The following is a 15927-nucleotide window of genomic DNA, read 5'->3' as shown; positions in this document are numbered from 1 at the left end:
CTATAATTCGAATGTCTATTTTTTCTTTTTAAGCCAAGTCTAATGAGAATATGATACACACTGTGTTCATCCCCCTCCATTCTTTCTCTTAGATATAATGCGCCATCATGGGACTATCCTTGCGCTGCTGACCAATGGTGTTCCCCCTTTCTCTCTCTCATCAGTTCCAAGCTTTCTGCCTTTGTTCTAATCTTAGTGGAAACGGCCTGATTTGGGCAAAGCCTTTTAGATTCAATCCGATCAAATGATTCACTCTGTGTGTTTCATGATGCAATAATAATATGCAGCAGCTTTCGGGAAGCTCAGGACAGCCCTCCCTCTACCTCCCCCTTCCCTTGTGGTCCTCCCTTTTGCAGTAAACACCTCAAGCTGGATGCGGCTGCTTCTCCACCCACCCCACACCCCCAGACCTCCTGCTCTCAGGAACTTGACTGGCCCGAGCCCGGCCCACTTCTAGGCGGAACTGCGGCCCTCTCACCTAGCTGTGGGGGGAGGGGGGAGAGGGGGCAAGAGAAATGATTTGGGGGAGGGCTGCTACTGCTCTGAGGTCACAAAGCCCTCTCTGTCCCTCCTCCCGAGCCCCGCCCCTCCCTCTGGTGACAGCCCGGGAGGACCCCCTCCCACCTTCTTTCAAAGTGCTAAGAGTGGAGCAGCAGGAGTTCTGCATGGCCCTCCATCAGTTTTCTTAGCGTCCTTCTGGAGACCCCACGTCTCCATTACCCCCATCTCCCAGACGGATGCTCCTCCCGGTCCTGCAAGGCATGAAGTAGCTTTGAGAGAGAGAAGGGCCCCTGGCTGGTCCCCGCCCGCCCCCCACCCCCACCCCACCGCTCCCCTTTTCTGCTTCTCCTCTCTTCCCCTATTTGCCAGGACTCTCTCCCCTCCCCAGCTGTCCCCTTTCACTGCCCAGCAGGATGTGAGGAAGGGGGGGGGGAGAGGTGCACGTGTCTGTGCAAATCTCTTGTGTGCCTGCTCCTCCTCAAGGACAGGGTTCCATCCTTTGTTTCTGCCTTCCTCCCTCCCTCCCATCTTTGACTTGGCCTTGGACCTGGAGAGAGAAGAGACAGCTTAGAAAAAATTTAAATGTGTGTGTGTGTGTGTGTGTGTGTGTGTGTGTGTGTGTGTGTGTGTGTGTATCACCTACTATTTATTGTAATATCTTGTTTTGAAGATCAAAAGGAATGGAAAGTATAGGAATACCAGCATGTTCCATTGTAATTCAATCTTTGGTGAAAAAATTATATATATATTATGTATATATTATACACACACACACACATATATATATATATATATATATACATATATAAATGCTACTTAGCAAAATAAGGAGTGTAAAATCTAAGTGTAAAGATTTCTCCCTTTAACATATTATTCACCTTTAAATGTTTTCCTCGTGGAAGTATTTTTTCATTTGTTCTCTGGAAAATATGAAAGGCAAATCTCAAAAAAAATCATAAAAAAGCAAGTGGGATGAGAATCGGAGAAACTGGAGTTGCTATAGCAACCTCTCTGTGACTGTTTTGCAGATTATAGAAATAACGTGTGGAAGGTGGGAATCACAAGTGCATAATTATTTATTCTTATCACTCACAAAGCAAATGCTAAGCACCATCTCCATGCTAGGCACTGTGCTTGTTGTTGGAGATGCAGAAAGAGACAAAAGATGGGAGCCTTCAGTCTACTGGAGAGACCAGAATGAGCTAGGCAAGAAGATAAGCAGGATGGTCAAGAGGCGACGATTCATGTCATCCGAGGAGGAAGAAAACTTAAGAAAGCCTCAGTTATTCTTTCAATAAACATTTATAAATGGCCTAATATATAAGCCATTTTATATAAATATATAATATTTATAATATATAGTATATATATAATATAATATATAATATTATATTATAACATAATATATAATATTTATAATATATTATATATATCATAATATATAGGCCATTTACTATAAATAAGTGCCAGGCACTTATGGGAAAAAACAAACAAACAGCCAAAAACAATCCCTATTTTCAAGGACCTCACATTCTCTAGCAGCTGCAATATATAAATAACTGAAATATCAACAAACCCTACATTGGACACATTGGGAACAAACAAGAGAACAAGGCTCTAGAGATAAGGGTGCCAGAAAAGGCTTCCTGAAAAAGGTAAGATGATGACTGGAAGGAAATCAGGGAATGGGAGGCCTAGATGAGAGGGGAGAGCTTTGCAGGGAGCAGGAAGAGCACGTGAGAATCACCAGAACAGGGGGACGGACTGTCCTGGGCAAAGAACAGCAAAGGGTGTCACTGGATCACAGACTGTCTGCAGGGAGGGTGTAGGTGTGGGACGAGTGCACAGATCAAGGCAGGTTTTGATGGGCTTTGGATGCCAGAGACGATTTTCTATCCCATCCTTGAGGTGATAGGGAGAGTGGTGAGGATGGGGGGGTGTGACAAGGTCAGACCTGGTTTTAGGAAGATCACTCTGGCAGCAGCATGGAGGACAGGCTGCCCAGAGTAGAGACCTGGGGCAGCAAGGTCACCCAGCAGCTACTGGAGTAGTCCAGGCAAGAGGAGAGGAGGGCTGTCTGCCCTGAAACTTCTTCAGGTGGAGAGAGGGAGGGCTCAGATCAGGCAGATGTCAGGGATCAGAACAATAGCTGGCTCCTGTTAAAAGGGAGTAAAACTTGACGCAAAACCATGCCCCCCAGTCTGATCAGAAGAACTCCAAGGGAACATGAAGTCCAGGCTGCCTCCTGCCCCTCCCTCAGGCTGCTTGTCTTCCTCCGCTAGCTCGCCCTGCCTGCCCTGTGAGTGGCACCTGGTTCCCAGCTGCTGGCCCCCTCTCTAAGGGACAAGAGCGATGGGTGTGAGGCGTGGGCTGGAAGGAGGCTCGCTGGGCTAGAGACTGCTGCCACTGCCAGGACTTTGGTGCGCTTTTTGTATTGGGACCGTTGGTCAGCAGGTGGTGCTGGTAGTGGAAGGTGGGCTCTGCCTTTCCAGTGATTTCTCCGCTCCATGATGACTGTGCCAGCTGGGCTGAGAGCAGGGCCGGCGGCTTAATGGGGCCTGTTCTTGCCAAGGTTCTGGGGTTGAGCCCTGGGTCTGTGGGGACATGGTGGAGATTTAAGTCTATGATCCATTGGACCCCTTCTGTGGATAAAGGTTAGGACTGGATGAAGAAGGACTTGAGGCAGCAGATGGAGAGCACACATAAGAGATTGGAAGGAGAGGCTTGGCTTGGGTTGGAGGCCATGGTCCTGTGCCTAGAGCAGTGGGACATGGAGTTGGAGGAGCCAGATTGACTTCCAACTCAAAGACACTAAAGTCTCCCTCCCTGAATGACGTTTGTATAGTCCAGGGTTAATTTGACTTTGGACTTTGAGCTTGTTTGATTTGACACTGGTAAAATTTGGTCAGAATTGAGTAGTTATTTAACAAATATCCTTTCGAGGACAGCTAGGTGGCACAGTGGATAGAGGTCCAGCCCTGAATTCAGGAGGACCGGGGTTCAAATGTGATCTCAGACACTTAACACTTCCTAGCTGGGCAAGTCACTTAACCCCAGCCTCAGAAAAAAGAAAACAACAACAACAACAAATATCCTTTCTAGCTGAAACCAGCCATTTTCTTGTACATTTTTTTCTCTCAGTTTTGTCCTTGTCAGTAGCTGCATTTCCACTTTGCCTGGAGCCTGGCTCTGGCCTTGGTTGCTTGCTTATTCCCTTGGAATGAGTGCCCCTCCTCCAGACCACCCCCTTACACCTTTGTTGAGGAGCTTGTCAGGAATCCAAGTCCGATTCAGAAGCTGTGGCTCTGTGGCATCTGCAGCTACGGGGATAATCCCTCCTGTGGAGCCCCTCTGCCTCCGGGCTCTCCCAGTTTTCTGTAAAAGGAGGGACCTCAGACAACCACAAGCTGAGCTCAGCCCCTCCCCACCTCAGCTCCAAAGGCCGCCCTTAGGATACTGGAACCCTGCTCAGCCTTGGGTCCTCCTGCAATGGAAGATGCATTCTGGCACCCTCTTCACAACAAACTGGGTGATGGAAATTGAGAGAAATAATGAGGGAGGGCTGGCATTGCTCTGGGTTTGCCAGCTCCCTCCTTTCTTTTCAACCTCCTCTTTTTTCTTTAGGTGGAGACCAGCCCCTGAGGCTGTCTTCTCCATCACAGATGGAGTAGGAGGAACAGAAGAAGGAGAAGTTAGTTCCCTCAGTCTGAAGGGGGTCTTTGTGTAGCTGTCCCGACCTCCTCTCCTTCCCTTCACCCATCAGGAAGACCCCAACCCCACTTGACAGATGCCAGAAGTTCCTGCACTTATCTGCCTGGACATGGGTGAGGTGATTCCCCCCTCCTGGTACTCCTCCTCCTGTCCCACTTCCCTCATTCCCCATTAAATTCTCTTCCGACCCATTTTCAGCCTTCACCTTGAACACCCTCCCTGGCCAATTGGCTTCTTTTTGTTCCTGGGAGGATGTGGGTGGGCGTGGATGGGGCTTGTCAGGGAATATTAATATATATTGTAGGCTGCTGTTGTGTTTCAGGTAGCATCATATGTGTGTGTTTGAATGGGTATTCGTGTTTATCTGTGTGGATTTCCTCCTCCAGGGCTGCTCCTCCTCAGTGCTTCCTGCCTGTCCAGGCCTTCGTGTGGATGTTTGGGCTTTAGGAGGTAGTCAGTGGGGTGGGAGTGATGGAGGTCAGCACCGAGATGCCTTTGTTGACACTTCCTTTCTCCCTTCCCCATATGGACGTTCCCATCCTTATCTCCATCTTTGGGTTGGGGATAGAGGAGACAGTCTAGGAAATCTTCCCATTCCTTTCTCCAAGTCTTGTCTTTTGTTTTGTGTTCTTTGGTTAAGGGACAGGTCAATTCTCCGAGAGTCTCCACAGCTGTGGATCATAACATCTGTAGAAATTGCAGGGCAGCCTTTGCTGACACAGATGTTATGGACTGGAAATGAGATACATTGGAGGCAAAGGGAAGAGGAGGGAGGTTAGACAATGCAACGGCCTCTCAGTCAGAGAGGTCAGAGAACAGCAATGGCCTCTCAGTCTCCTTGTGTCATCCTCTCACAAGAGGAAATCCTTTCTGGGTTGGATCTCCAGCAGCCACTGTCAGGTGGCTCCCATGTATTCCAACATCTTTTAATTTAATTTTTCTTCTGGTTTCAACCTGCACCTGGGAAATGGGGCATTTCCATGTACCTAGATCTGGAACAAAAGGAGCAACTATTCCTGACCCTGTGCGTCTCTGTGATTTACAGACTGTTAGAAGGGAATTATTTTCATATTCACTTGAGGGATTTGGAGCATTTTGTCACAAGGCTCTTGATAGTTTGGATTTCATCCTTTGAAAAGCTCCCTCTCCTTTGACCTATTGAAGAATATTTTTTATTAGTTTTTTTTTTTATTATAGCTTTTTATTTACCAGATATATGCCTGGGTAATTTTTCAGCATTGACAACTGCAAAACCTTTTGTTCCAACTTTCCCCTCTTTCCCTCCACTCCCTCCCTCTCCCCCTGATGGCAGGTTGACCAATACATGTTAAATATGTTAAAGTATAAATTAAATACAATATATGTATACATGTCCAAACAGTTATTTTGCTGCACAAAAAGAATCGGACTTTGAAACAGTGTACAATTAGCCTGTGGAGGAAATAAAAAATGCAGGTGGACAAAAATAGAGGGTTTGGGAATTCTATGTGCTGGTTCATAGTCATCTCCCAGAGTTCTTTCGCTGAGTGTAGCTGGTTCAGTTCATTACTGCTCTATTGGAACTGATTTGGTTCACCTCATTGTTGAAGATGTCCTCGCCCATCAGAATTGATCATCATATAGTATTGCTGTTGAAGTATATAATGATCTCCTGGTCTTGCTCACTTTACTCAGCATCAGTTCCTGTAAGTCTCTCCAGGTCTTTCTGAAATCATGCTGTTGGCCATTTCTTACAGAACAATAATATTCCATAACATTCATATACACAATTTATTCAGCCATTCTCCAATGGATGGGCATCCACTCAGTTTCCAGTTTCTGGTCACTACAACGAGGGCTGCCACAAACATGAAGAACAGTTCTTGATCTTGGAAACTGGAATCAGTTCCTTCCATACCTTCTATATGTACCAGTCCTTTGGTAGAGAACATTCCTGCAAAGATATTTTTCTATTTTTCCTCACTTGACTTTCTCATTTTAACTCATTTTAACTGCCTTTGATGTGTTTGGGCAAAAACATTTTAGCTTTGTAGAAATAGAATTACCTGTTTTATTTTCTGTGATCCTCTCCAGGATTTTTGTCATGACCTCTTAACCTTACTTTATTATTTTTATTATTAATTATTATCATAAAATTCATTAAAATTTATTTTGTTTGCTTCAGTATTCCCTCGCTGGGGACTGTCTTCTCCCAGCTCCCGAGGCCTGAGGCCCGGCTTGGGGGCGGGCGAGAGGCCTGAGCCCTCCCAGGGCGGCCAGCGGGAGTCGGAGGAGGAGGTAGAGCGAGGCCTGCCTATGAAGGCCAGGAGGCTCCTGGAACCTGTGGATAGAGGAGAAACCTGAGGCGGGGAGGGGCGTGGACCTGAAGGCTGAGAGAGGGCACCAGGCCGCTCCCCTCCCCCATCAGAGGGAAGAGGGCACTTTTATTCCCTCCCCCTTCTCCTCCTCTTCCTCTCTCCTTTCCCTCTTTCTCTTATGGCTCGGCCTTCTTTTCTTTCTTCTGCTCCCTTCCTGTCTCTCCCTCCTCATCCTCACTCCTATCTTCCTTTTCTCCTCTTGTCTCTTCCTTCTTGATCTTGTTTCTCTCTTCCTCCCCTTGTCTCCGATGCCTTTCAGCTCTCCCTCCTTTTTCTCTTCTTTCCTTCCGATTTTCCTTCCTACCCTTCTTTCATCTCTCCCTCCCTCCCTCCTTTCCTCCCTCCCTCTCTCCCTTTGTCTCTCTCTCTCTCTCTCTCTCTCTCTCTCTCTCTCTCTCTCTGTCTCTCTCTCTCTCTTTCTGTCTCTGTCTCTCTCTCTCCCCCCTCCTCTCTCTCTCTCTCCCCCCTCCTCTCTCTCTCTCTCTCTCTCTCTCTCTGTCTCTCTGTCTCTCTCTCTCTCTCTCTCTCTCTCTCTCTCTCTCTCTCTCTCTCTCTCTGTCTCTCTCTCTCTGTCTCTCTGTCTCTCTGTCTCTCTCCCTGTCTCTCTCTGTCTCTCTCTCCTCTTCCCCTTCCCTCTCTTTCTCATTCCTTCTTTCTATCCTCCTCTCTTCCTTTTCACTTTTCCTCCTTCTATCTCCGTCCTTTTTCTCCCCCCCCTCTTTAGCTACCTTTCCTTTCTTTCTCCCCTTTCCCCAGTTCCCTCCTCGCCCCCTCCTTCTTTCCCTGCATTTCACCCTTTCCCCCTCCCTTTGCCCTTTTGTTCTCCTCTCCTCTTCTCCCTTCTTTCCTACCTTTCCCCGCCCTCTCCTTCTTTCCCTCCTTTTCCCACTTTCCGTCCCCTCCCTTTCTTTCCCTTTCCCCTTTTTCTTCTACCCTCTCCCCTATTTCCCGCCGTTCTCTTCCTTGCCCCGCCCCTCCTCCTCCTTGCTCCTATTCCTCCCCTTCTCTTGACGCCTGCGCAGTAATAAGGAAATCACGTGAGGAGTGCGGGCTTCTCTTCCTGCCTCGCGCCTGGCGCAGCCGCACTCTTGGATTTGCCTCGCGCTCTCCCTTGTGAGGCGGTCTTCTCCCCGCTGTGGAAGCCTGAGGCGCGCCTTGCGGTCCGGGTGACGCCTGAGCCCGGTTGGGGGCGGGGGAGGACTTTGTCACATTTAGTCTTTGGATTTTAAAGTAGTGTTGAAAATATTTTATTTATTACAGTAAGAAATTGCCTAATTATGGAACCCGAAGGCAGAGATGACGGGACATGTGGGGAACTAGCGGCGAAGGCTCGCGAGAGGCCAGCCGATGACTTTGACAAGGAAGGCGGGAAAGGTCCGCGTGATTCTCGCGCAGACGCCGAGGAAGGTACCGGAGACCGGCCCCTTGGTGACAGCGATGGGGCTGCCCCCAGTTTCACCAAATGCAGTGGTGTCTCTTCCAAGGCGCCCAATGGAAACGGCGGGAGCACCTTCTCCCCCACAGTGTGCCCCTGGCCCGTGTGCCGGTGGCCCATGCATGGGTGGGGGCTGTTGGGAAGGCCTTGAAGCGCTCTGATCCCCGCCGTGAGTCCCGCTTGATGGGTGGGGGGAGTCCCGCGCTTGCCGAGCTCTGGCTCTCCTCGGTCTCTTTGGGCCGATCCCGGCTGCGCCCGCTCCCTGCCTGAGGCACCGGGCGGCGTTTCTGAGTCCCCGGGGCTGAGCCCTCACATCCTGTAGCCCCTGTGGCGGGGAGCCCCGCAGAGCAGCTAGATCTGGCGCCCCGCCAGCCACGCGCAGTGACGGGCCCACACGTTAAAGCCGCTCCATTTGGGCAGCCGCCGTGGGAACCGGCTGCGGGCGGCGCAGCCTTGGGGCCCCGCTCGCCACCCGCCGCGCGCTTGTGAAAACAAAACGCGGTTTGAAAAGGCCGGACGGTCCGTAGCGTAGAAGGGCACGGCCCCTGCGGGCTCATGAGCACCCTCCCTGGCAGCAGACTGAGATTCAGCCGTTCTTTGTCCCGTTTCCAGGAGGGACCGCGGCCGGGGAGAAGCCTGGGGTAAAAAGATCCGCCACAGTCACGGCTGCTGCAGCACTGAAAGAAGGGCTGAGGTAACGGGAGCAAAGCAGTTTTTAACTAATAAATCAATAAATGAGGTGTTAGTGACAAGTTTTGTTTTCCACATCGTCATTTCTCCGGTAGGATTGACTCCCCCGCCTAGAAAGCCATTCATGCGACAGTTATTTTGAAGATCTCCCTAATCTCCACAGAAATAATGCTTAAGAAGGAAGAGGGAAAGGAGCACAATTGATGCCTATTTTGGAAATGACGTATAATGCGCCACAACTGGACTCCTGTGCAAAGGCAGCATGTGGAGCCATGTGGCGCTCAGCTCATGCTGGAGAGTTGCCACATTCACTTTTTATACCTACTGTAGGGTCATTACATATGGCACATGCCTTTGGTTTTAGATGCTTTTATGATATTAAAAGATATCCTTCTGTGCTCATACTTGGCAGGTTTTTTAGTTAAATATTTTAATAGAAGACTACTTTGATGCAAATAGAAAATGCACTATGAAAAATATTCTTTTCAATGTACAACTCAATTGTTCCTTTTTAGGAGGGAAATACAGAGCATGCTGGAAACTTTTGGAGGTACGTTGGAAGATTCCATTCTACTAAAAGACATTCCTTTGTATAAAGCCTGTGCTTGGAAAAGTTGGAGAAGAGTCCGATTCTAGCATTGCTAGCCTCTGGGAGGGGCTCTGGCCCCTGTGTGTGTTTCACGTGCGGTTGGTTTTGGAGATGCGTCTGGTATGTATCTTGGGCTCCCTCATTGTCCTTTGCTCATTTCTAATGGGGAGAGCCGATAATAGCTGTGCTGCAGGGGAGCACTTAGTGGGATATTCACGTTGGAAAAAGAACTGGGGAGATCCAGCCTGAACTCAGAAAGAATTAAATGTCTGCTATGTTCCAGACACGGTGCTGGAACTGGGCATGCAAAGAGAAAAAGGAAGCCTTTATTCTCTCAGCGGGCATTTTGTGTCCCCCCAAATGACAGGAATCGTTGATCTTGGCCTAGAAGTGACCCAGAAGCCACGTTAGGGCATCTCTGCTAGGTGGCACCCTGAAGTAGGGAACGGGTCCTGGAGCCAGGAGACTTCCTGGGTTTCTCTGTTTGCCTCCAATGAATCATCTGCATAATGTAGACAATGAAAGCACAGTCTCTCTAGGCTCTTGTGATGATAAAAGGAGGGGATATTGGTAAAGCCCTTAGCCACCTCTAAAATGCACATACGTGCTGCTGTCAGCTCCTCCCCCCAACAGAGAGAGCAAAGGGACACCATTGAAGGTTGCCACTCACGGGACGATGGCAGACTTAGCGTTGGAACCCAGATCCTTTGATTCCAGATGCGTCGCTTTTTTCCATTGCAACATACTCTACCTTAAACAAGTTAAAGGAGACATGTATGCTTTCATTTTCCAGAGGTCCTCTAAATTGATTGATATTTTGTATCTTGACTAGAAAATGTCGTCAAATTTATGACTTAAAAACCATGAAAGGCTGAGACTTCATCCTTAAAAATCTTTTATATACACATGTATATACACATGTAATCTAGGAAAGAAAGAATAAATTACCCTTTATTTAAACTTATCAAAAAAATGGAGGGATAAATTATGTAATCTGAGGTTGGAACCACTGGGTTTTATGTTATTATTTAAAGAATATCTATAGTCTACCTGGAAGCATTTTTCTTAAGGAAAAAGTTAGCCATTAAAGAAAAAGCCACCGTTGTGTAATAGTTGTTAAAATCCATATTTTAAATTTAAATTTAGCAAGGCTTCCTAGTATTGATGAATAAACTTCTCAAGTCAGTTTGCTTACATTATATTGTCACTATATAAACTTCAGAAAATGAAATTTTGATTAATATTGCATTACAGGTCAGTTTAACGAAGTTCTTCTAGCAAAGAAGAAAAGATTGGAAATGCATACTGAGCCTTTTCTTAAAAGAAATACTCAGAAAATTGAGGATATTTGGAAAACGCATAAAGAACAAAGGTAAGGATTTATTTTTCTTAATACCTTTTTTTATTCCAACATGAATGCAAAATGTACACTGAAAAGGTAGTCTAATTTTGAGATTTTTGATGTATTATATGAAAAACATCTTGGAGTGTCTGTCCTTCAGTATGAGAAGAGCTTATACCTTCTGTACATCTGGACCCCCCATTTCCTCCCAAATTTTCTGCTTATTGACGTCTTCCTTCCTACATTTTATATACCAATTCAAATGTTCTCTCTGCTTCCGCATCTTGCATTTAGTTTCTAATTTTGCTCTCACAATATTTCTGCAAGGTAGGTGCAGTTATTCTCATTTTACAATTGAGGAAACTAAGGCAAACAAGTTATCTTTCCCATCTCTTTTATTTACACCTTCTGTGCATCTGGATCCCCCCTTTTCCTCCCAAATTTTCTGTCTATTGACCTCTTTCTGCCCACATTTTATGTACCAATTCAAATTTTCTCTCTGCTATAAAACTCTTCTAATTCATTTGGCTGAGAATTGTCTTTCATATAAAAGAAATCATTTGCTTTAGGAAAAAAAAGGCTTTTTGAAAAACATATTTGTTTTTTAATTTTTATTTATTTTTATTTATTTACATTTGTTACTTTTGTGTACTTGTGAGTTTATAAATTATTTTACTAACTTTCTTGGATCAATCACTTTAGTGCTAAAGGAGAAAAAATAAATTGAAATTAAATATATGCTGAAATCTTATATATCTTAATGATGTCATGATTCATATTCATATTATGAAATGAACCCATTTTAAGTATAAAATAGAGAACAAAAAGCTATTCTGAACTAAAATTAATTTTTCTTTGTATTTTTTGGTTTCATGATTTTTCAGAAGCACTTAATTTAGTAGAACAAAAATATGATTTTCCCCAACAATTCTATCTCAATTTAATTTTTTTCAATTAACAAAAGAAGTATATTCTCCCTCTTCCACTTCTTCCAGTTGAAAAAACATATTTTCTCTAATCATAATAAAAATTCCATCCTTTTTCAGGAGCAAAAGACAACAATTTGTATGTTAGAGAAAAACTGCCTAAGCTCACCTGGCAGAAAACTGAGGATTTTTACCTTAACACAGGCACTCCGGTCACTGTAGCTGTTAACTATTTTGCAAATCAGATTCCTAGTCCACATGTTCTATTTACAGATTCTTTTGGGAGTCACAGGAAAGCATTTAATCCGGAGAAAAGCAGTATAAGAAAAGCAAGCAATGGAATATTCTCTGTCTCTGTGGATAAATGAAAGCAATTCCCTACACATTCCAGAGAGAGACAATAATTTATTTTAGCTATAATAATTCAGTTATTTCTGAACTTAAAATCCACTGGCAAAAGGATACGGTCCACTGTTACCTGCTGCATGGACTAAGGGAATCTTTGAGCTCAGCTATCAGAACTCAGATACTCCTGAGTTCAGGAGTGCCATGGCTATCTCATTCCATGTGCTGTGCGTTCTGCCTCCTTGCAACTTTAGCCTGTAGCTTTCCTTTCGTGGCACTGCTCACCTCTACTTCGCCAGCTTTGCTGTTTAACACCCCTACCCCACCTGTCAGCAAACTGTCTGCCCCTAAGAGTCTTGGCCTGGTGATGTGATGCTCCTAGAAAGGAAGAAAGAAATGGGAAATGTAGCCCAGAACATTTCTTCAGTGAATGATGTTCTTGTGACATCCTAGAAATCCTGGTCACTCTTCTCTATGGCCGTAACCCAAAGTGATAAAAATGACTCAGTTTCAAAAAACCAAACAAACTTGTATTTACCAACTTCCATCAAAAAGCTTATTATAGTATGAATGTCGTACCCTTTTTATGTTACATTAATTACTTCTATTTCAAGGATGTAAGATGTCATCCATATGAGTAGGTGCTCTACTGGTGCAGATTGTAACCGCTCCATGCTCTAGTACTTTGTCCTAATGACTTGTTAAGGTAACAGAAAAAGTCGCTATCTGGTGACCCTCTTCTGGCAGTGTCTCTGAATCTAGAAAGGTTGATGCTGTGATGGCAGATAGGCCATTGCTGTGTGTTTTAAAGTTTGATTTCATTTGCTAGACTTTTCTCTTCTGGGTAACACCTCAGGATCACTCTCCCTTTATGATAAAACACTTTATCAGTTATGTAAATTGTTCAGTTAATTGAGGAAATTGATTAATTTAATTTTAGCAATGCTAATGATGGTGTTCAAAATTCTTTTGACAGGCAGAAACTCAACCAGGAATATTCTCAGCAGTTCCTGACACTGTTTCAGCAGTGGCATCTGGATGTTAAGAAAACTAAGGAAGAGGAAGCAAAATTAGCTGTTGGTATCATGCTTGGCATACTTGAGAGTTGATATGCTAGATCTAAGTGTAGAAAATGCAGATAACTGCCTGGTAATAATTCTGTGAGGTGGAATAAGCTGCTCTTGTCCATAGCTTGCTCTGTTTTGTGGTCTTGTTAGCTGTTACACCTCAGAGATCAAACTCGGCATGGACCAGAAAAGCCAGTTTTCTTCTACTTTATTGTTTCATTTTCCTAATAGCAACCTGATACAAATATTCCCCCATTTTATGGATAAGGGAACTAAAGCTCAGGAAATTTTAATGAATCGCTTATGGCCATGAAATAAAGAATTGTCAGAGCCAAAATTTTAACTCAGTGCTCTTTCTTTTGCATATTTCTTGTTCATTTTATCATGGCTTCCTTCCCTCTTCTTAAAAAAGAGAGAGAGTACTTGAACTTTGGAGCTAAGTTTAGTAACTTAGTAATCACAACTTATGTGATAAATCACAACTTATGTGATGAAATATTTTAGATTTTCTTTGTGATTCTTAAATAGCCAAAGTACTTCTATAACTGTTATTTAAAAATTACTTGTGCAGGATAGTGTAATTAGAAGTGGCTCTGGAGTAGTTTTACTTGCAGGATTTTAAATGTAGGATTTTGAACCTTCCATTATATCCTGGTGCCTCATTTGGACTGATAGAAAAAAATTGCTTGCTTTCAGGACGGATGCCTCCATGGTTATGCCAAGTCTGTTCTCCCAGCGCTTCGGTTACTTAGGTTACGATTGTTTTCTTATGGATCGCCTACGAGTTAACTAAGCATGCCTTGTATTTGAAGTTCCACATTGATCAGTTAGGGCCCAGTTACTTTAGGTTGCCCATCTCTGATAATTTGTGATTTCATGCTAAGAATGATAAGGTTTTTCTTTTAGAATAACAGACTTGATTGTATTTCCCATAGCACATGACACAGTGTTGCAAATGCATGAATATTTGTTGAATTGGCACTTTTAGCTACTGTGTATTTTTCTGTATAATTCATTTATGTTGAAATAACAGGCATACTGTAGCTAAACATTCCAACAACTCATATGATCAATAAATATATCAGCAATTTAGCAAATATGTAGCATTTATAATGTGCATTTGCTGTGGAGAGATACAAATGTTAATATAGCACTTTTTTGCAGAACATTTGAAGTTTCATCTCATTTGATGCTCTCGAATTGGTGAGACAGGTGCTATTATGACCCCCATTTTCAGATGAGTGTGGGAGGGATCGAGTGATTTGCCCAGGGTGCTATAACTAGTAAGTGTCTGATGCAGGCTTCAGAGCCAGGTCTTCCGGATTTTGTCTGCTCTGTCTCCTGCCCTACATGGTTTATAAAGAAGCCAAAATTCTTCTCTTGGGAGTTTATAATTTCATGAGAAGAGACGCTCTGTACATAGGGAAGAAATAAGAGAGAAAGGCAGAAGGAGGGATTCACGAGATCGAATTTGTAAGAAGGCAAGGATGAGAAGCATCTGGCTGGTTGGAAGGGGAAGGAGAGGGACTTGTCGGCAAAAGGAACTTTGTGAACCAAGCTGCCGTAGCAGGTGGGAGAGTGGTTTGTGTTGGGAACCATGAGCAGAGGGGCTGGCTAAAGTGGTTTGGAGATGACAGGTTAGGACCAGCCACATGCTCAAACATCTCCAGCGCTAGAACAAACAATTCAGGTCTGATTATTATTTTTAATTAATTAATTTTAATACACATTGCTTTATGAATCATGTTGTGAGAGAAAAATCAAAACCAAAGGGAAAAACCATGGGGAAGAAAAAAAAAAAAGCGAATGTAGCATGTGCTGATTCACCATCAGTCTCCTCAGTTCTTTTTCTGGTGCAGACAACATTTTCTGTCCAAAGTCTATCGGGATTACTTTGGATCACTGAACCAGGGAGAAGAACCAAGTCTTTCCTAGTTGATCATCGCACATTTTTGCTGTTATTGTGTACAGTGTATTACGGGTTCTGCTTGTTTCTCCCAGCATCAGGTCGTGTAAATCCTTCTAGCCCCTCCTAAAATCAGCTTGATCACCATCGTTTACATAGAACAATAATATTCCATTGCCTGCATGTACCACAGCTTATTCAGCCATTCAAGGCCTTATTCCCATGATGGGCATCTAAGCACGTTCCAATGCTTTCTTACCACGCAAAGAGTTGCTGTAAACATTTTGGCCGACGTGGGACCTTTGTGCTCCTTTACAACATCCTTGTATGCAGACTCAATATCCGTAGTGGTACTTCTGGGTCCAAGAGTAGGCACACTTTGAGAGCCCTTTGGGCATCGTGCCAGATTGCACCCCAGAATCATTGGATCATTCCACCAACAATAATGTCCCAGGTTTCCCACATCCCCCCCAAGATTTATCATCTTTCCCTGCCATCTCAGCCAATCTGAGAGATGTGAGGTGGGACCTCAGTTGTTTTCATGAGCATTTTTCTAATCAATAGTGATTTAGAGCATTTTTCTACAAATACAAATGGCTTAAATTTTGTCATCTGAAAATTGTTCATGTCCTTTGATCAGATGTGATTGTTATACCTGATTCATGATTGTTTATACCATACTGCTGACCAGTTCTCACAAATCAGCTCATTTCATGTCCTCTATATCTTGAAGCTCTCTTCTAAACTAGGTTTTACCACATAATAACTGTCAGCAATTAATAGTAAGCCTATCACTCGGTTTTGGCTTTCATTGTATGCTTACAGGAACAAATGTTCATATATGTATGCCTGCATACTAGAGGCAGTGAGGTGGTACAGTGGATACTGCTTTGAACCAGATTCTCTTGAGTCCAAATGTGGCCTCTGCCATTTAATTGCTATGTGACCCTGGCGGAGTCAATTAAATTCTGTCTAACAGAGGTCCTCATGTGTAAAATGAGAATATAATAGTATCTCCGTCTCTGGGATATTAAGGTTAACACAAGATATTATTAGAA

At 44.3% G+C, this 15927-nt stretch overlaps 1 protein-coding gene across 4 annotated transcripts in view; it reads left to right on the top strand.

The window, feature by feature from the left end:
- Positions 1-15927, top strand: part of LOC141548780 (synaptonemal complex protein 3-like) — a 43539-nt gene that overhangs the window by 20644 nt on the left and 6968 nt on the right. For 2 of the 4 annotated variants that reach the window (XM_074277943.1, XM_074277940.1), the window contains exons 1-7: positions 1970-2156; positions 4126-4325; positions 7830-7976; positions 8617-8698; positions 9210-9244; positions 10538-10655; positions 12873-12972. In XM_074277943.1, coding sequence (XP_074134044.1) covers positions 4289-4325; positions 7830-7976; positions 8617-8698; positions 9210-9244; positions 10538-10655; positions 12873-12972 — 519 coding nt within the window. In that variant the 5' untranslated portion in view covers positions 1970-2156; positions 4126-4288. Of the gene's footprint in view, positions 1-1969; positions 2157-4125; positions 4326-7829; positions 7977-8616; positions 8699-9209; positions 9245-10537; positions 10656-12872; positions 12973-15927 lie in introns of those variants that run through there. The other 2 variants (XM_074277941.1, XM_074277942.1) reach the window with 2 other exon arrangements.

Source organism: Sminthopsis crassicaudata, chromosome X, assembly GCF_048593235.1.
Source record: "Sminthopsis crassicaudata isolate SCR6 chromosome X, ASM4859323v1, whole genome shotgun sequence".
Taxonomy (NCBI): Eukaryota; Metazoa; Chordata; class Mammalia; order Dasyuromorphia; family Dasyuridae; genus Sminthopsis; species Sminthopsis crassicaudata.
Note: the sequence above shows the minus strand (reverse complement) of the source record. Positions and strands in the feature narration are given on the sequence as shown.